Here is a 21,179-nt window from a genome sequence, read left to right on the forward strand (position 1 = left end):
CAAAACAGATAGTTAGAAGTGTCTGGCATCCATTAAACCTGGTTGCTCTTTAAAATCAACTGACATTTGATATTCTGCATTCTAACACCATTGTTAATTGGTTATATATTAATTAAAACAATGAATATGTTAAAGGCATCATATTAGATTAGAGTCAGCCAAGTTTCTGAAATCTCTAGCAAAGACTTTTATTTGTGTGTGACCTCTGGGTTGTGTAGATTAGGAGGTGATTTATTTTGAACCAAAGAATGCATCTCTGGATGACAGCTTTTGATAAGCTTTGAAACAGGGTAGCTGGAAGAACAAATAATTATGTCTGACATTAATAATCCTGCAGTCAGTCAATGTTAACCTGGATGTTAGCAGAGTACTATAATTTATGAGCCTAGATTTATTGGATAGTATTATTTTATTCTGTGGTTTTCTGAGCAATGGGCAGTGAAATAATAAAAAAATAAACCTCACATTTTTTAACTGTTGTTAGGTTGCAGACTCTAAAAGCACTGTAACCATTTTCACACATCTATAAAAAAACCCCTATAGTACTAAAGTAATGGCAATTTGATATGTTTTATTTTTATATTTCTAAACTTCATTATGAAAAATAAAACATTGTTAAAGTAGTTTTGCACCCCTAAGGAAAAGAATATAATCTTTGAATTAGAAAGACTTGTTTTGAAAACTCCGTTGTGTTGGCACTTTCAGAAAGAACAAATGACCTCATCATTTTACTTTGATGTTGGAGAGCACTTCCTTTTTTCTGTTTAAAACTGTAAAACCAGACTTTAAAGTAGCAAATTGTTCCTACATTAATTCCTGTAATGGTACTTTTTCCCTGTGACATTTCTTTTATACAGTTCAGTCGCTGGTGGAGAAGTCTGCTGGTTTTAATTTCAGGCAAATTCCTATTGTGCTGTTTTCCATCGTAGATCTTGCCAGAAAATGTAAAGAATTTGCAGAATCTTAATGTAGGCTTCTTTTGTTAATCTGTGCTCAGAGCATTCTTAGGCAAATAATCTGTCCATGTAGTAAGATCTCTGATCTGCTACATACAATTTCACCATTTCACTTTGAATTGAGAGAGGGAAGTTTGGGCCTTTTTTTTCAGAGCAGGGTTTCATGTTATGTGTAAACTCCTGTGGTGCTTCTGCAAATTCCCTTGAATTGGAGCTAATGATTGTGTAGCCCTGGGCTGAGCTGGATCACGTTACTAAGCTGTTGATAAAACTAAGGCAGCATCACCCTCCCTTCCAGGCCAAATACAGTTTTTCTTTGGGTAAGTCATTTGAATCATCCTGTATCAATTTCTTTGTGAGATCTGGTGTAAGTTGGACGGCCATGTAGACAGGCTTGTGCTGGCAGCAGCCTACTGGGTTAGAGGTAATGTTGTTTCCTCCACAGCTGTTTATTTCAGGAGAGTAAATCAAAACTATGCTACATGCACGTGGGCTACCCAGGGTTTGCCTTTTCAAATCTGTAGGCATAGAGCTATCATTAAATGATCTCATCCTTAAGTAAGAAAAAAGAAAACTTATTTCTAGTTACATTTTCTTCTTTTGCATCCTTTGATAAGAGCAACACAATGAATCTATTGTAGTCTTTATGAGCTGAGCCCCAAAACTTCTGGTGACGTTGCTGGCTGCAACTTGGACTTGTGTCAAGTACGCTAAGTGTGAAGAAATAAGGTAAGACTGGCTGCTGGTAGGCTGATCATTCCATGGAATTGGAGAGCTTGGTGGCCCATCTGCGTCAGCATGGGTTTACGTGTGTATACACATGCTTACAGTGTGAAGGGAGAGCAAGTACAAATTACACTGTGGATTCAAACCTGCCCTTTGCTGAGTTTTCACACAATCTCAAAGCATTTATTAGTGTAGTAAAACTGCAGGTGATGCGAAAATATATCACTTAACCCAAAGGTGAGTGCTCTCAGGTTCAATAATTCTTTTATTTATTTAATTTGCCTGAATGAATTTGACTCTGCAAGCTCATATTTGCATGGGCAGCTTAACAACTCAATATGCTCTTTTTTTTCCTGATAACTCATCAGCATCCATTTCAGTTGCTGTTTGTATTGTGTGTTTTGCAGCCTGGCAATGTTTTTTTTAAGCAGGAATTTTACATTGTCCTTGTCTTCTTGGTTGCTAGCACGTTGCTATAAATGTTTTTTGTTAAATTTGTTTATATCGTCTTGTGTTGTCCAATCTCATACTTCAAAACAAGTACTGAAACCTGCGGTTTTCTCTTAAGCCCTTAGCAGCATTCAGTGAGCAGCACTGTCTGTTTAACATCAGGCTTTGAGCAGTGAAAAACAGCATTCACATCTGCTTCTCCCCACCTCTAAGAATTACAGAAATAGATTGTAGCACAGCTTTTTAAGCATCCTTGATCCAAGCTCTCTTCGGTGTTTGAAAGCTAGTGCTGGTCACTCAAACGTTGTCTGCTGACAGTTTTTTTTGTTGGACCAGAAGCTTTAAATGCATTGGCAAGACTTTACAGAATCTGCAGAACTGGAGTTAAAAAAAATAATTAAATACAAACCAGAATTTATTTTTATGCATTCCCTCGCTCTGGGAATTGGTGGATATTTATCCCAGACATGTATTCCACAGGAGGTTACCTTGAGCTAATACGCATTAGGAGGTGTTTCCTTCTGTTTCTTTTCCCTGAAGTGTGTGTTAGCCTTTTCTAGGACTGCCATAATTCTCCTTTTGTTTTTTTAAAATGTCTTGCTTTTTTGGGTTGTCTAAACCAATACTATATGTTCACATAATTAAATTCAGAAACCGGCTGATATTTCTGCAGGTGTTCTTAGGCCTGAGGGAGCTTGCTCAGCTTCAGCAGCCTGAGAGTGCGGCAGTGGGAGCTGGAAGGTGCCAGATTAGGTGCCAAGGGTGATGGATAGATGAGTGAAGATGGAAGGGGGGGGTGGTTTCATGATGTATAGCCTGATGTAAGGTGGGTTAGGAGTTATAGGCTGGAAGACATTAGGGGGTTACTGTGGGATCTGTCCCCAGATCGTGTATCTGTGAGCAAAACCCTTGTTTTTGAGCAGGGCTGCAGATGAAGGGCTGCTCCCTTCTTCCCTCACCCATCCTCCTCCTTCCCCCTTTTCCCATCAGGAACCTTCATGGTTCTTCACATCCTTGACATCAATGATTATCTGCTACAGGTCAGAGTTTTGCTCGTGTAGATTTAAATTCAAAGGCTGTAGGCTATGTAGAAGCAATTGGGATGAAATCTATTATATTGTTGTTAGTAATGCTGCTTGCATGACCATGCAAAATATCAATGTTTTTTTCTAATACTTACTAGACTAACTCTTATAAACTTCAGTAGATGCTGAACAAATTAAAAATTACATTTTAGAATAAATAATTGTTTGGTTCTTAAAATAAAGTACATGGGCTTTATTTCTGTGTGTTTGGGAAAGGTTCATTCCTAAAAATAAGGTAAAAAGCTAAATTTTTCCCTCTGCTAACATATTTTAAGATTAATTGTTTCACTAATATTTAAACACTTCATTAAAGACACTGTGAAAAAAAAAGCAGGTTTGTACTTAAGCACATGTTTGTGTTCTTGTCATACATTGCTGACCTCTAGGAGTAGTCTGCTTAGGTTTTAAAGGAAATTCCACTGTATGACCAGTATGAATCTATATACATTAAGAAAGCAGTATAAATGGGTGCAGGTTTTCCCCTCCAATTCCTTTCCCTAGCTATAAATCTTTACTTTTTTTTTTTTTTTTTTTTTTTAATGACAAAACCCACATAATAAGTAATATGTCTAGTCTAGAGGGGTTTAGTGTTTGGTAACGTATGGTTTTTATTGCTGTAAAATAATTTGAAGATTATACATGCTGTAGAACTTAGTTACGCTTTTCAGTTGCTGATGCTGTAAATTTCAGTATTTTTCTTCCAGTTTGGTCATTCTAGAAATAACATCTAAAGCTGTTCCCACATCACAGCTGAAGAGTTGTCATGTTTATTTAACCAGCTCCATCTGGCTTCCAGTAAGTCCCAAATTTCAATTTTTCACAGCCGTGCGTGAATTCCTGCCATGCCCACAGAGCACAGAGAAAATCTCTGCTAAGCTTGGTTTTGTTTGTTGAAAGAAGCGTCTCTTTTGCAAAAGAGAGGATTAAATATTTTTCAGATCATGTCCTACCATGCAGATTCCTCACTCCGGAGAGGAGAAAATGCAGATCTTCTGGCATGGTCCTGTTGCTGGCACCACTGCATGTGGAAAAGGCTTTTCACTTGTGTTTGTTTGGGCCAGGCTGGAGATGATGAGGTCAATCAGCTGTAGCAGCTGTTGCCAAGCTTTTAGCCACCATGCTGGCGGGCTGTGGGGAGCAAGAAGATGTGGAGTCAGGCAGCACCTGGGAGAAGCCGCTGCCTTTGGCCTCTGGGCAGCATTTTGGCTCACCAGGTTCAAAGCATGTCCTCTGTCACTCAAATACCAGCGACCTCAGCAACACAGGCTGTGATCCATAGTTACTTTGTTAATGACCTCCCTGTCAGTTTAAAAAAGTAAAGGAAAATCTTTGTTATGGTCTTTCTGCAACTGCGTCACACCAGAGGAGAATTTCTTGTGCAACTGAGAACTCACACCAGGGCTACAGACAGGAGATGCCATATATAGCACAGCCTCAATGCAAATTAACCAGAAAAAAATGTTTTAAGTAGAGAAGTACTGATAACTGGTGTTGTAATTAAAAACAGTCCCTACAACTGTTAACAAATTGTTGTTAGAAGCTGAAAGGAGAAAAATCTCTCACATTTCTCTTATTTTAATAATTCCAGATTTTATTTATGACGCAAGACACAGCCCATATTTCATTTAAAAAATGCAATAAACTTTTTCCTCAAGTCTGCCAAATCATATGTTATTTTATCTTCTGTCTAAGAGAGTACCTTGACCTTTCTCTGTTCTACATGACTGCCCGGTAAGGGGTTGGAAGTGGGCAGGGATGAGCAGCAGCAGGCCAGGGGAACATGAGAAGCGCCTGGAGGAGATACAGCGAGGGGCAACCATGCTCTCCAGTTGCTCCCCACCTGGTATGTGTGTGGCAAACCCTGGCACACCCATGCAGAAGATTATGCTCTTGCTCTGAATTGCAAGGATGTAAAGGGTGCTGATGGGAGGTGCATTCGAAGTAGTGTATTAAACAGGCATGGGAAAGGACTGGAAAAGTGCATTTTTTGCTGTTTAATGATGCTTCCTACATGTGTGAATTCAGAATGAGGAGAAGGCAAACCTGCTCCCCCAGCAGACAGAGTGGAGGTTATCCCTCTGTAATATACAGGGGTAGAGGTTTCTCTGTTAGCTTGCTGACTGGTGTCCTGTAGGGAGCACAGGAAAACATTTCTTCAAGGCAGTGTAAAAGGAGTCCTGTTGGTGAACGGTAGTTGTGTGTATGGTAAGAAGTGTTGTCTGAAAGGAAGGGGAGCTAAGACGTTGAAGTTGAGGGAACAAGTAACTTAAGCATGATCATAATGAATATTAAAAATTTCCTATCATTGGCATCTTGTGAGAAGATAAAAGCTGTATTGGTCTGATTGCTTCTAGTTATAAGAATAAGATATATATGTAATATTTAAGGCAAAGATGTTGCTCTATAGGAAATTGAGTTCAAGAAAGTGAATGTCTTAACACGTTATCTCAGTACTCTGTCACGATATGAGTCTGCTTTGGGTCAGTCTGTTTTGTGGGAAATTTTGTTTTTATAGGATGTTTGTGTTTAATTAGCTATTTGGAGAAGGAAGACTGTCAATTCTCTTGCTGTGTAGCTCTTATGAGACTGCACTAGGTCTACCAGGATGTCTGCATCTTTGAAATAAACTTAAGATTCGCTACTACTCAAGAATTAATTTTGCAGTATCTGCAGTGTATAAGTATAATGGTGTTTCAGCACAAGTCTGTGTATTTGACTCTCCTTTTGATGTTTCACAAAGTCCAGTTTCGTAGGTTATTTTTCTGGTGTTTATGTAGGCTTACATTGATCTGACTGGTTTTCTAATGCTTTCATTTTTTTCCCCTAGTGGTATGTTTTTCAGTTATTTTTTGAAGAACACAATCTGATTTATAAGATTGTGAAATAGATACGGTTTTCTAACTTTTGCAAGCTAGAGCCTTGAAAAGTGGGGTTTTTAAAATGAGATTTGCTGTTCTGCGTGTTTCTTTTATATGAAAAAGCTTTTCTTTTATTCCTTATTATTTGTATATGTATACACACATATGAATGGATTTAGAATGATCCTTATACAAATCCTTGTTGTTATTAAATCACTTGTTAAAGTACAGTAGTCAAGTCTACATTGTCCTCATAGTTCAACTATTTTGTTTTGTTTTTCACACAGGAGCCCTTACCAAAGTAAAGGAGAGTAAGCGGCATGTGGAAGAGGGGAAGATGGAGCTCCAGAAAGCTGAGGGCATTCAAGAACGCTGTAACATTATTTCTTTTGCGACCCTAGCAGAAATTAATCATTTCCACAAAATCCGTGTGAGGGACTTCAAATCACAGATGCAGCATTTCTTGCAACAGCAAATAATCTTTTTTCAAAAAGTGACACAAAAACTAGAAGAAGCTCTTCATAAATATGATAGTGTTTAACCTCTGAACTCTGGTTTGTGTGCATCCCTCAGCATGAACGTGACCCAGGTGGCAGAGCAAATGCTGCTGCTGCTGAAGAACTGTTGCCAGTGGTAGAGGGTGGTACAAGGATGGTTTTGTGTTCACCTGGAACCTGGGTTTAATCTCCAATTATGTAGAAAGGAAACAGTTATAGGGCTTTGTAGTAGAAACAGTACCACGCATTGTAACTAAGTTATACTGTGTATGCCTACACTACCATTGTAACTTTTTTGAAATAACGAGTATACTATTTGCCTTATTGCTTTTTGAAATATAGTATTTTAGTGCATACTTTGTAGACCTCAAAACCCTTTGGGTCTTTAAGGAAGCTGGCTAGATAAAAGCCTGCTTCAGATGCCTTTTTACTTTCCTAGATTTGGATTTCCTAAATTCAAATGATTCTCTGTTTACAGACTCCTACTAGAGCAGCTATGTGATTCTGTGCCTTTAGACTCTATTTTTCCTTCTCTAGTAAGTCACATTTTTATGATTGAATGAATGAAGGGTTGATGCCTCTGACAGGAACTGATTATGAAACCTCACATTGACTGGAAAAAAATCAGCTGCCATCCAGTTTGCACAGCAAGTACTGTCTTGCAACAAATGTTGGCTCGAAAAGGAGAACTTAGATCTATTCACACTTTCCCTGAAAATGGAGACTACTTGTTACACGTACTACGATGTTAAGCACAAATACAAATTAATTCCCTTCCAAAACAAATGATACATTAAGGGTTGGTTTTTTTAGTACACAGCATTACTGTGAGTGGAAATTTGAAGAGCTAGCTTAATAAAAATTATATATATCAAGGGGATATGAATGCAAACTGTGTGGCTGGAACATTTTTCTATGTTACAAATGATCTGGTCAGTGTTAATTGCTCATTCAGTTTAACTTCAAACTTGCATCTACATTGCCAGTTGTTTGAGTTGAAACTCCACTGTGATATTAGTTTACTAAGTTAAGAATTTTTGGGGATGTTCAGTAATATAAATGATCCGAAATAAGTCTTGTCTGAACTGACTTGGAAAACAAGTGGCATTTTTATGTTTGTAACACTCAACAATTAACAAATGTCTTAATTTTTTGTATATGTATTTTTGACAAGCAAGGTGCATTTATATATACGTAAACACTATCTTTTAAAGAGTTTTCTGACTTGTTTCCCTTCAATTAAGTCTGAAGTCTGTGTTCCTTTCCTATGGTTTCCTTCTTACAGATCAGTATGAAAAAGGGGTTTTATTTATCCTATCTTTTTTCTCCTAAACAAAAATAACAAAACCTTCCAAGAAAGCAAAATGTTTACTTTTTATTTTTAATTAAGTTAATCAAAGACAGCTTAAACAAATGAAAGCCTGGAAAAGGAAGTTAAGCAATGGTTATATTTAAGTACAAATCATTTCCCACCTATGCAGCAGAAATGTGCAGTTCTTTCGTTCATTCCTGTGAGTTTCTGTAGCTTAATCCCACACCTCTGTTTTAGAGGAATAAATGTAAGAATGTACTTTTTGTTTTTCAAATGCTTGAAGATGGCTGGTTTTCACAAATTGTGTTTGTCCATGCTTCTAGTACATACCCAAAGAAGTAAAATACGGAATCATGAAAATTTAAAAAAACAATGTTTGTAAAAGACAATCAGTGAGAAAAGACTCAGTTTCCAGGCTATTAGAAGAGTGTTGCAAGTAACAAGGTTGACCATAAAATAAGGACCATTGTCATAGGGCTGACTTGCTCTTTGCCTTCCTAATGGCATCTCATTCTATATTCAAAGCTTACTATTTCCCCTAATGGCTCTTCCCAGCAGTACTCCAGCTTTCCATATGTTGTTTAATTATGTGAGATAGTAATGAGCTAGGTTTGAGCTGAGTTCCATGGCTTATGTTTGCTTAAGCCAGATACTGTTTTATTAAATGTCATTGCAGTAGTTAGATCAGACTACAATCAAATGAATTCTACGTGGTGGTATTAAGACCTGTTCAGAAATTGATCTTGGTCCAGTTGAAGTATTCTAGGAGGTTAGTATTAATGACATGTACATGTCCAGGAGGAGATTAAGCTGTGATATGTATACGTACAACATTATCAGACAGGTACAGTTTTCCCAAATAAACTGTCATAGCCTTCATTTTACTTTCTGATTTGTGAATTTTTGGGGTGCGGTAAGGTGGGGGTGCTAACTGGTTATGTACCAAAAAAAACTTTACTAGAATCCTGTGTCTGAATTGTTGCAGAGTTCAGAAAGGTTCAAATCGACAGTAATATTAGCATCTTCCTTTTTTCCTCATTCAATATAGAGCCGGAGTTAAACTAATGTAGAGACCTAAGCTCCATAATGCTTAGTGTACTGTGCAAGAGCTATAGTTTTAAATTCGTTTGGAATAAGCATAAATAACACTGACCCCTCGTGACTGATGGGCTACTGGATGGTAACATCTGAAATCCAATCATACTCTACAGTGAAATGAATGTACATTCTTGGGACTTTAGAAGCATGAATGAAATCTAAAAGAATCCTTTTAAATACATAAGGATGGAGGAGAGAGCAAATTAGCTCCACAGTGTAATGTTGAATGCCTTTGTTTAATGCCACTTCTGTAATTTGTTTTTGATGCAACAAAATTTTGCGTTGACAAGTAGTAAGTAACGTGTACTTGGAAGTTAGCGAAGCTGCAAGAAGATCCAGTGAGGTATTGGTTTCTGGTAAAGTGCTCAATCCAATGAAAACTCTGGAAAGAACCCATCAGGGGAATATATCTAGTTAGAATCACCAGCAAGTGGAGTGTGAACTATTTTTCTATGCGAATTGTAGGGTTTCTATTTAGAATGTAAAAACCTGCTGAAACTGTTAGATCAGTTAGTTTCCTAGCCCTTTTAATACCTGGTACTTCCAGAGCAGACAGTGGCCTCTGTTTATGAATTGTGCCTGTTTTCTGGATTCTCTCTACCAGTTTCAGGGTCCAATGGCATGGTACGCTTGATTTAGAAGTGTTCTAAGACCCGGCTTAGAGAAACGTGGCAATAGAGCATTCAAGACAAGTGCCAGCAGAATCTGAAAAAAAAAAATCCAAAATGGAAGAACGTGTTGTATATAAAAGTGATATGTTTCTAGAAAATGTTATTCGACTGCCTACACTGCAAATACCTGAATTACTTGATGAATAATGGTGAAATCCTTGGTGAATTACAAGACCCTGCTTGCAGTACCTTATTATTTTGCCAGACCTTTACTATTCCAGCTAATACCTTTCATGCTGGTTGTCTGCTTCAGCCTGAAATCTTCTGAGAAACTTGGAGTGAAAGTTGTTCAGCTATTTCTCAGAAGATAATAAAAATTTTAAAAAGGTTTTTTTCCATCCCTTAAATTCTCTAAACAGTTTGGCTGGAAAGCTTTAATTCTTTCATAGTTTGGAAAAAGGACTTGCAATTTGGCAGACTTGTTACCTTTTGCATCCTTAGATATGCTGCACTGCCTGTGAAAATTTGTCCAAGTCTTTCCAAGTTTAAATAAGGTTTCTCTAGGCCGTGCTGTGCTCAAGTTTGTCAGATAAATTTTCTATAGCAACTCTTTGCTCCAAGTAATCTTGGTTCTAAACTTGGTCAGCAGCAGCTAATGAGACTTCCTTTACAACTGTTTTTCCCGTCCTCCAGAAGACGATAAACATCCTAGACCAGAGTCTGAGTAAAGTTGTCAGTAGGTCCTGGTGTTGCGTCACTTTGTGCCTCAGCCCATGGTGAGCAGCAACCTGGAACACGAGTTTGAAGCTGAGCCTGGCAGTTACATCAAGGTGGTGGTCAGAGATGGTCAGGGAGGAACGCATGGGAACAAAGAGCAAAAAAAGGATGAGGACAGAAAGTCAGTGACTACAAAAGCCTGTTCCTCCAGTCCCCGATTATACCTTGGGCTTCCTAAGTATCACTGTTCTTTTGCTGTTACTAAAGAGCCATAATGAGCAGGCACTAAACTGGTAACTTAAGTTCTTCCAATGGTGAGGACTGCAACGTTTTGTTTCTTGCATTATACATTTGTTTGCTTGATGGTGAAAGGTCTGATATGGGAGTGGGAAAGTTTTAACTGTGTTCAACTGGAGGTCTTAGGGCTGAAAGAAATGCTGTAATGCAGGCTCTGTGAGGCATCTACAGTGGGTACCAGTATAGCTCCATAACTTTATTATCCCCTTTTGCTTGGGGAGGGAAGAGGGAAATGATTCAGGAAGTCGCACACAACAAAAGACTATATCAAAGAATGTTAAGGATGAACATTCAGTAAAAAAAGTTAGGAAGTAGGAAATTTCAGAATTGAAATTGCCTGTGCAAGTAGTGTATCAAGGAGTGATACATAGGCGCATAACTTGGTTTTCTACCACTTCCCTGCCTGATTCAGTGCACAGGATACAGAGCAGTCTCCTAGTCAATGAAGGTCTTCCAGGAGGGATGTCACCTGTGTAATCCTTACTCCTTTTGCAGCATCAGTTGTACTCTGCACAGTGAGAAAGAAGGGCATCGTGAGGATTGAGTAAGGGTCTCCCTCATCCTGCACAGAGGTGCTCAGAGAACCCTGTTCCTGCCTGTACTCAGGTTTTTCTCTGCAATATAAGCCACACAGAATAAATAATTTGTATGAAGAGTATGCTCTCCAGTTTCTGTAATCTGAAAAATGAACTGGGCTTTCTCAGTTTGCAGACTTCCTGCTTTGAATTGAGAAAATGCTATAAAATGCGAAGTTTTCTGGAAAAAAAAAAAGAAGAATTAATTTCTTTAAGTAGGCCACAACAACTTAGAGGATGGTTGTAATGAATCAACTGCCAAAGGGGAATAATAAACCCACCTCATTTTGCTGGAATGTTGTGAATATAAAGTCCTTGAAATAAATATGTTTTCAGATGTTGTGTTATTAAGATTTTTTTAAAAAAAATGGTACCCTCCTAAGAAAATTAATACTTCTTCTTCAGAATGAGGTGTGAATATTATTTGGGAAATAAGGGATGGGGCCATGTGTAGAGCAGTGAGGTAAAATAAACCTCTAGAGGAAGTTCAGTCAAGTACTGTTCCTTCAGTGAACTGGAAGAGCATTCCTAGAAAAATCAAACATGGTTGTGTAATTAGAGCACATTTTTAATGTATATTTACAGACAAGCTGGATTAGCCACATGGATTACCTTACTTTTGGCCTTTCCTAACTTTTGAGATGCTGCTTTTGCAATTTCCTTAATTTCTCAGTGTAACATAGTGCAATGTAGTAGCTGGTATACACAGAAACATAAATGATGTAATATAAACAAGTAGTGTAACTCCAGTGTACTTCAGAGTCATGCAGTTAGCAGCAGAGCTCAGGCACAAATTGAGTTAATTTCAATACATATGACCTTTAGATGCAGTAAAAGTCTTAATTTTATAACATTGAAAGGCATCTCCCATACCCACTGACAGACTTGCTGCTTGGCACCTCTGTTTAAAACTAAGCACTTAATTTGGTTCCACTTTGAAATCAGGGGGAATTTTTCTTGCCTGACTCCACTGGGAAGAATATCAAACTCTGCAAGTTGAAATCGCATCCCTCTATCAGTCCAGTAGCATTCAGTCCAGACTATTCCCTTGCTTTGCTGATTTACAATTGAATCTAAGCTAGAGACTTTTGAAGTTGCTTGTCAAAAATCTTTTTCCTGTCATTTTAATAAGAATCCACTCCTGCTGTTTAGGGAATTTGGCATTATAATTGGAAATAAAGAATCAGAAGGAATATGTGGATTTTTTTAGTGTTTTTAGTTTTAAAATTAATTTCTAAGGAGGATGAAAACGTTCTGTGAGAAGATAAAGTCAGGAATTTTCAGCTTTGTCTTTTTTGATCTGTATAATTGACACAGCTAAGTTTTTATTGACAAAATAATGCTGTACATAAGGAACATAATGTAAATACACAAAAAATTAAAGAGCTAGTGGGGCAATATGAAGTATTATTTGTAGAGAATTAGGGCCGCTGTTTCTCACAGTTGGTGCCAATTCACCTCATGCTATTTTTTAAGACTTTCCTTTTGGGGGGAGGGGGGCGGAGAAAAGAAAGGCAGGAGTCATTTCTTTCCTTGAAAATAAAAGTAGTGAAATAATATTATAAGAGCATCCCCCCCCTTCCCATTTTTGATCACTAGGTCTCAGGTAAGAGTTGTAGGAGACATTTGATTCCTTCTCTGACCTTGAGGAGTACTCATCTGGCTCGCTGCCTTTCAGAAGGACACCATACCCATCACCATCCCCCCAATGCTTCTTCAGGTGACAAAGGGGGAGAGCCTTAAGTGCCAGTTTCAGTTTCTCAGGCAGTTTCTGATCTACTTGCAAACACGCGAGCAATATTGCAACACATCACTTGCAAAGTAAGAAATGTCAGTGTCTTCCAGTTCCATCCTTTCAGGGTTTGGTGGCTTTTGTTTTACTTCGCTCAGAGAAAGGTTGCAGACAGGAGAACCGTATCTGAAATTGAGGACCACGCTGGTGATTCAATTGCTGTGTCAAATTTGTGATGGTTTTTATCTGTCATGGGTTGGTATCACTTCATAAAATTGTAAGAAAAATAAGGAAGTGTTTTCAGAGCTCAATGAGTTTCAGGAATGCAAGCAAACACGATCAGGATCTGTAAAGTAAGCTGTATTGGAGGGAAAGTCCCTACTGTCGGAGAGTTATACCAGTTCTGTGTTGTGCCCATGTGTATCTGCAGTATAGAAACAGAGTCTATCCACTAGATTGATGCATGCAAGACTGAATGTGCTGATGAAGGATTGTTAGACAGTAAGGAAAGTCTGTCTACTGAAGCTCAATTACCTTCGTCAGCGTCTTTAATTTCAAAAATTTAGCATATGCATTTTCTTTTTATCCTTTTCCCCTTCCCGCTGTCTCCTTCAGACTCTCCTGTGAATAAGCACAGGCAGTTGCTCTCGGCTCAAGCTGTTCCATAAGTAATATTCATTCACAAGCTGTGTGCTGAAAGGCAGCTGGATCTCTGCTTTGGTTATGGTAAACAAAGTGTCAGGGTGTCCTTAAGCTGAATTTTGAGCAGCAAGAAAGTCAGATGGAAAACTGCAGTGGTGGTGATATATGTTAAACCCTGAATAAAAATGTGGCTGATGCATCACCCTGCAGAGGTGAGCGACTCCCGTTCTGCCTGTATTTTCCTCCAGGTGGTCACAAGCAATGCCACTTCATCCTTACAGTGTCCCAAATAGGTAATTTTCCAGGCTTAGCTGTCCATTCCCCTGCAGCACACACAGTGATGAAGAAGCGTGCTGCAGTTAAGAACTGATTGCTCACACTTCGAACAGGAAATGTTAAGGAATGTGTTTGGCCAAGAGAGTTGAGCAATATGCAACCCTTTGCCTGGGGGCGGGGAAGAAAAAAATTCAATTGCACACAGTAGTAACCAGATAAAGGACAGACTCTGCACCTTGGAGTATTGCTCAGTGTACCAATGTGGTTAGAAAGGACTGGCTGGAACTTGTTCAGGCAGGAGGACGGGAAGGAAAGAGGAAGCAATTGTCTATTTCCTTGCAGTTCAAGCACAGACTGGGGACCCATGTGCTGACAGCCAGGAAGGGAACCTGGATGATGCTGCAGGTTTCCCTTTGGGTCATTCTCAGATCATGAGTGCCCATCCAGAAGATAAAGTATTGCACAGAAGGCATTTGTGGATGCTTTACCTTTAAAATCCGTTATTGCTTGGTGTACAATACAGGAGCAGCCTGTGTTCTCCCTATAGGTTTTAGCCTTAAACAGTTGTCTGCTTGGACAGTCTGGAAATTTGTCCAAATTAGACCTAAAGTAAATTAGCCTTGTGTTCCTGTACTCATTCAGAATTCATGTTATTTCCATTTAGTTTAATTTACCCAGCCAATGAATTAAAGCAAATCAAATTATGTTTACTTTAATTCTGAGCAAGAATGTGCAGTGTTTGCAAGGGGAGTTATGCCGCTCTAGTAACCTAAATTCCTATACCTAACTGACATAAAAATGAGTCTGAAAATTCCAGCACTGAAAAGCCACCAAAGAATTTGTTATGTGTTCTGGGATTCATACAAAATCTGAACACTTTTTTTCTGACTAAACTGCAACTGCGGGCCAATATTGCTCTAGCCCAAGTTGGAGTCTGATAGGAGATGTAGCTGCATATCTACAGGAAACTCCAAAACAGAAAACGCAAGGCTGGGAGGAAAAATATAGTTATCACTCATTACATGTTGTTCAAGCCTTTATGGACCTCAACACTGCTGTGAATGTACTACTTCATGTGCAAGGCATGACGTGGGTTCTGCCATTCCCACAAACGTGCCATAATTCTGCTAACAAGCCTATGCTGAACCACATTCCCACACAGCTGTCACCATCCCCACTGCCTGGAGGTGGAACAAACCTAACAAAGAAAAACAAGCGAAAATGGGTGGGAAGAGGTAAGCTGGTATGTAGGGTCTGTGGTCTGCAGCAACCAGCAAAGTGAGCGATGTGTTTGTGGGTAGGAGTGACTCAAATTTTTGTTTATTATTGGAGCATCAAGCATGTTCTGTCTGAAGCAACTCTATATTTCTCTATAAATTTACCATACGTGTATTTTTTTCTGCATTCACTTTTTACTCCGTTTTGGCAGGCTATGTTCTCAGAACTTGCATTAAACATTCATGAAACCTTTTGTCAAGATTTTACCTGTTGAACAATTTTCTTGTCTCTTGTGAACAATTGTCACTGAGGTATTGTTCTGTGGTGTATTTGAACTCTTTCTTGGCTCATTTTTAATTCCAACTCAAACGTCTGCATTTTGAAAGTAATCTGACAAGGAGGAGAACATATGCTCTATCAGAAATAAGGGACATAACGTGGTTATATTTTTTCCCTATCTGAAGGCTGTAACAAACACCAAGGAGCCCAAAGCAGAGGTGCATCCCAGTGAAGCCAATACACAAGCTGCTGCTGTAAGATGCTGAACAGGGGTTTTGGGACCACATTGAAGGAGGCACTTTGGTACCTAATTCCCAAATCATGTACTTCAAACACCTTCATCATCCACTGCTCAATCCTGAAAGCACCTAATTCCTTAACTGTCCTTAGCTATCCTTTCAGGTTTTAATTCTTGGGGCTGTTTCAGGTGCACTTCACACCTCCCTCAGGTTCCTCAAGTCTTTGTAGGGTCAAGCAGGTCATTATTTAACATACATCTAAAGTTCATCAGCACAGATTAGGTGTTCCTCTGCCTGAGTTTCTTAGAGTTGTGATGGGTGTGCCATCTGAGAGAAAATAAGATATAGATTAAAGGCTGCTTAAGTGCCTGGACAGTGAACTCTGACACACCTTTTTTTAAGCATCTAGTCCCTGAGTGCAGTGCTCAGGGAAACTCTAAAGTGGATTCAATTTCCTATGACTGACCTTGCAGTTTTTCCTCTGGGAATATAGTTCTTGGCTTCCGAGGGATGAGTCTGAAGACAGACATGCCAAAGGGTGAGATCTGACACGTACCAGCTGACCCTAGGGTTTCTGTCTGGGAAATTCGAAATACGAGGTGCATTTGAACTTATGCTCAGCTAGAAATGCTAGTTATTTGTTTTGCTTTAAACTGGGTATGACAGAAGACAGAAATAACCTGAGAAAGGTGGCAAGACTTCTTCCTTCTCAGGAGGTGACCTGGTCAACAGGGAGAACATGAATGGTAACACATCAGGATGTGAGTGTGCAAGCTGTGCAGACCCAGGGGAGCCCTTCTAGCTTCAAGTATCCGAGGTGGATATAAAGATGGTCTAGGAAGATATAAAATTCAAATGCACTATTTGTCATCTTGGTCACTGATATTAGGAAGAACATACAACATACATAAAATACTGTTCTCTATACATTTTTTCTGCTGCCACCACTCACTGGTGGGGAAAAGAAATTCATAGACTGAACAAATCTTTAGGACTTTAGGTGGTTTACTGGCTAGCAGGTCACAACCGTTAGCAAATGAGTCTGGATTAGTGTAAAATGCAGATTGCAGCAGCAGCCTGATGTGTATTTTTAAGATGGTAGAGGGTTAATTATCAGTATATTTTAAGATGGACTCTATCCCTGTGTCAGAGCTTGGTGATCCAGCTGTCTCTGAGCGACTTGCTGTGCCTGGTTTCTGGAAAAGCTCTTTTGTCCTCTCAGCAGCTGGTAGCATCTCTGGTTTAAGGCTGGAAGAAAACAAATGATAGGGACACATTTGCTCAGCTCTTGAGCACATTTATTTAGCAACATATGTCATGACAGTGGCATCGTTCACTAAAATGAAAATATCCAGTTCATGTTGACAGCAGGATTTGCCAGCCACGGTTTGTTGGATATTTTTTGCCCATGCTGCCAGTAGGCAGCAGATGCTTACGTTTTTATTAGTGACAACTCCCTGGAAAAAAAAAAGAGACAAAAGGGCTTCAATGGGATGATAATGTGCTGAATGGTCTCCTCACTCAGATGGTAATTTCTTGTCTCAAGACAGAAATTTTCTACAGATCAGGCAACATATAAGTAGGCCTATAGCCTTATTCAGTGCTGAAATTTTTAGGTCATTTTATTATTCTTTTCTGCTAATTGGCTTGTGACTGGCAGACTTTGAAGTAGTGTGTTTTTTCTCCTATCATACAAGCTGGAAAAGTGCCCAGAGCATATTAGCTCGTCAGTCAGCCAATTGTACCTGCTGCTCACTGTCTGCTGCTGCTAAATATATGCTAATGATGCTATCTGAATCTTGGGAGGATCGGGATGAATTTGTAAATTGTGCTTGTGCCAGGAAAATGAATGCTACTTACAAAGATGACAAAGAAAGCAGCTGTTTTTAGATGAGATGAATCACTACATTACATATTACTCTGGGGTAATAAATTATATTTTCTTTCTTGGATTCATTTTTTTGTACCATCTCATTGTATGGCAACTATATAGCATGTAAGAAACCTTTCAAAGCCTTCTGAGATGGAATGAAGAGGCAATCAGATTTATTATTTTTAATAGACTTGTTTAATTGCTTACAATTCTGTTGTAATGTGGGGGTTTTAGAGGTCTTTTCATATATTGCATCCTAATTAGAAAACTGCAGCTGTTAAATATTTTAGGAGTGTTATTTCCATTCTTCTTGTCATTAACTACAAGGGTCTCTGCAGCAATAGTGAGCGACGTTCTCAGCATGTCTGAAATGCTTATGTAAAAAAATACATCCAAAACAATTGAATATAATGAGACCAAATCAAGTTAATTTGAATTCCAGTGTGATGCAAAATAATGCAGCCTCTGTTAAATATGTTTGGTATGAAAGAACATTTTAAGCTAATTGTAAGTACAGCGGGAGTTTCAAATTGTTTCAACGTTTTTGAAAGATGACTGAGACATGCAAACAACTGGCTGAAAACTTAGGTACTGCATAAGACAAAAAGGCATATAGGAACTGGACTGAGGAGTAGAGGTGGGAATTATTTTGGGAAGCATTGCTGTTCCTCTTTCTTTGATAATTTTGTGGCACTGGGACGGGCAATGCCCTTCCAAAGTGTTTTGTTTTTTTTTCCCCACACTATCCTATCCTCCAAAACTAAAACAGAAGAAAGAGAAGAGGTGAAAAGACTCAGTCAGGGACGCAGAGCAGGTATTTTGTCTGTCCCTCTGTGAAGTCGGTGATGGGCATCCCGGGGTGTGGACGCTGCTCTCCCTTTGCCTGGCCACCAAGCTCAGCAGCTCCAATGCCCAGCAGTGCCACAGGCTGGGCTAGGAGGTAGATTCTGGGCTGTGGGAACTCCTGGGGGAGTCTGCAAATGAACCCCTAAACCCAGAGCTGGTGAATTGCCAGGAGCTGGGCAGCTCTAATTTTCAAGCCCTGTTCCCATGAAGTGTCCAAAACGTGCTGGACTAGGCAAACTGATTAGATGACCTTGTAAAAATAGTTTTCTCCTAAGTCTGAATTCTTTCTGAATAAGTCATAAATTTTTCTTTCATACAGTAAACCACTGGAATGAGAAACTTTTTTATTCGTCCTTGCTAGAGATGAAACAATGTGAAAGGATGTTAAAATATTTATATTTAGCCACAAAAAAATACTTATCCAAAAAACAATGGCCTAAAATACATGCTGGAGATATGACTGAGAAACGCAAAGAACATGTTAAGAAGTAAACTTAGGACACCAGGTTCTGCACTAGTGTTGCAGCTTCCCAAGTATCCCAGACCATGAGAGCACCATGACAACTTATAGTCATCTTAGCCTAAGGTCTTTCTGTCTGTAGGAGCTGTGCCTGACCTGTTAAAGGCACAGCACTAACATTCACCACACGCATTTTAGTACAACCCAGAAGCTGAACAAGAAAAATGCAATCTTTCTCCATTCTCACAAACACATCGCTGCTAAAAGATGAATTGTTTTGAGTGCTGGATGGATGTTTTGCTATTAGAGAGCAATTATGGCAACACAAGTATCTCCAGAGACAAAAATATTTTACTGTGTAACCCTGAAGCCCTGCAGACTAGTATTGATATCTAGCAAGAGGCCATGAGCTCTGCCCTGAATTTGCAAGGCTTTAGTACTGAAGCTTATCAGGTGTGCTCTGTCTCAACTGCTCGCAGCTCTGTTTTACTTTGTTAAGCTGTGACAGCTGATTTTTCTAATTGATGAGGCATCTACGGCTCATTTCTTCTGCTTTTGCTTATCCTTGCATGGTACAACCATTGCTTTATATAGCTGGCAGTAGCAAGAAGCGATGCTATGTTGAATTAGGTGTTTAAGACAATTACACAGTGATGCAGGTTAGAAAAATACCGCAGCAGAGGACTTGAGAAAAGTAGATACAGGGTGCAGTGCTGAGCTGTACAGGGATGGGGTGATAAGAGAGAGACAAAGGCTTGGCACTGGATACAACTCATCAGGGGCCAGATTTAGATATAAGACCCAGACCTGGACAGAACTGGTTTTAAGGATAACAAAAAGAACAAAGAAACAATATCTAGCATACATAAATGTTACCATATATAGTAAACAGATTTATAACATGGAGCTCTAGACCAGAGGAGAAAAGGAAATGTGTAAAACTGTGTTTTCAAATGTAGAAAAATGATCACAAGTGCATCTCAGGAGAGGAAGCAGAATCCAGTACCACAAACATGGCATTCCACACAATGAGAGAGACTCCAGGGCCTGATGGCAGACAGTGTTATCCTCTCCAGTGGTCCAAAGCTCCTGAATGAAGGTCCAGAGGAGCAGTAGAAGGGTAAGCGTAACTCCAAGAAAAGTGACAGAAAATAATAAATGCATGTGTTACAATTTTACTATTGTTATTACTGAGACTTTTTCTGTACTGAAGTTCCCTAACTGCATTGTTAGTCTCCTTTTTCCTGCAATAAGTTCTAGACTAATAATGATTCTTGAATTAGACTGTTAAGGTTCACATTATAATAACAATAAATTCTTGGCTTTTTTTATGTATGACATGCTGCTTCTTTGCCCACAAAGATGATTCTTAGTGTAATGGTGTGTTGTTTCCTGCACTGAAGGAGAAGAAATGCTTATTGGCATCTCAGAAGTGCCTGAGCCAAGGAGGACAAGCCCTCTGAGCTCATTGCTCCAGTACCAACACTGACTGCATGTCTATGCTGGATCTAGAACCCTTTAAAAGCAATTTGCTGAGTCACATTTTTCATTTGTAAATTCATTTGTAGACACTATTTCCCGAAGATACAAGATGTTTACAGTCATGAGTTGTCCTGGAAAGCCATGGGTATTGCTCAGTTTGGAGGTTGTGGGGTGAGCCTCTTACTGGGTCCTGCTGGTCCCACTTCTGGCCCAGGTCTGTGTCTCTGTGCAGCCTGGGTCATTCCCACCACTGCCCATAAACTGCAGCCCATTCCAGGATAACAGTCACAGGGAAAAAAGGATATTTGACTCCAGTCATTTGGGCTAAAGAGTCAGAAGTAAGCAGGCATTATAATGACATCAGTGCCTGTCTGTGGGAATGGGAGGACGAGGATTTAACAGCCACGGAAGGCACCTGGCCTTGATCTCAAAGGACTATGTGTTTTATCTTTTCTCTGGTTCTGCCTCAAGAGCTGTTACCACACCAGGATCTCACAGTAAAAATGCAGCTTTCTTACCAGTAAAGACATGATGCTGATCTCACATCAGGGTCAGCAAAAGGAAACTTTGCCTGTGTGTGAGAGATTCGTGCTTCCATTTGGGAAATAAAGTTTATATATTAAACAGTTCAACTGTGAAAAATATTACTATGCAGCTGTAAACATCAGAGGACGAGAGCCCTGATTGAGATCTCAGGAAACACTGGAAAAACCCTTACAGCTTTGGCAGAAGGAGATGGATGTGGGAAAAGAGGGGTTCTCATTACAGATACCGTGTGATAATAGATTTACCAGGGAATAGCTGTATAATTTTGAAGGCAGGTTTCCAGTTTAATAATACTGCTACCAGTGTCCTCTGAGAGTTGCTGTGCTTGTGAGAATGCCACATGCTGAGTGGTTTTGCCGTAAAGGAAGAACTGTGCTACCATGCAAAGTGAGGGTTTTGCTTGA

The 21,179-nt window shown here is 39.3% G+C and overlaps 1 protein-coding gene across 1 annotated transcript in view; it reads left to right on the forward strand.

Moving 5' to 3' along the window:
* Positions 1-19,597, forward strand: part of SNX18 (sorting nexin 18) — a 29,449-nt gene extending 9,852 nt beyond the window's left edge. The window contains exon 2 of the mRNA XM_054054223.1: positions 6,363-19,597. Within this exon, the coding sequence (XP_053910198.1) occupies positions 6,363-6,616 (254 nt within the window). The 3' untranslated portion in view covers positions 6,617-19,597. The remainder of the gene's footprint in view (positions 1-6,362) is intronic.
* Positions 19,598-21,179: the final 1,582 nt, after the last annotated feature.

Source organism: Cuculus canorus, chromosome Z, assembly GCF_017976375.1.
Source record: "Cuculus canorus isolate bCucCan1 chromosome Z, bCucCan1.pri, whole genome shotgun sequence".
Classification (NCBI taxonomy): Eukaryota; Metazoa; Chordata; class Aves; order Cuculiformes; family Cuculidae; genus Cuculus; species Cuculus canorus.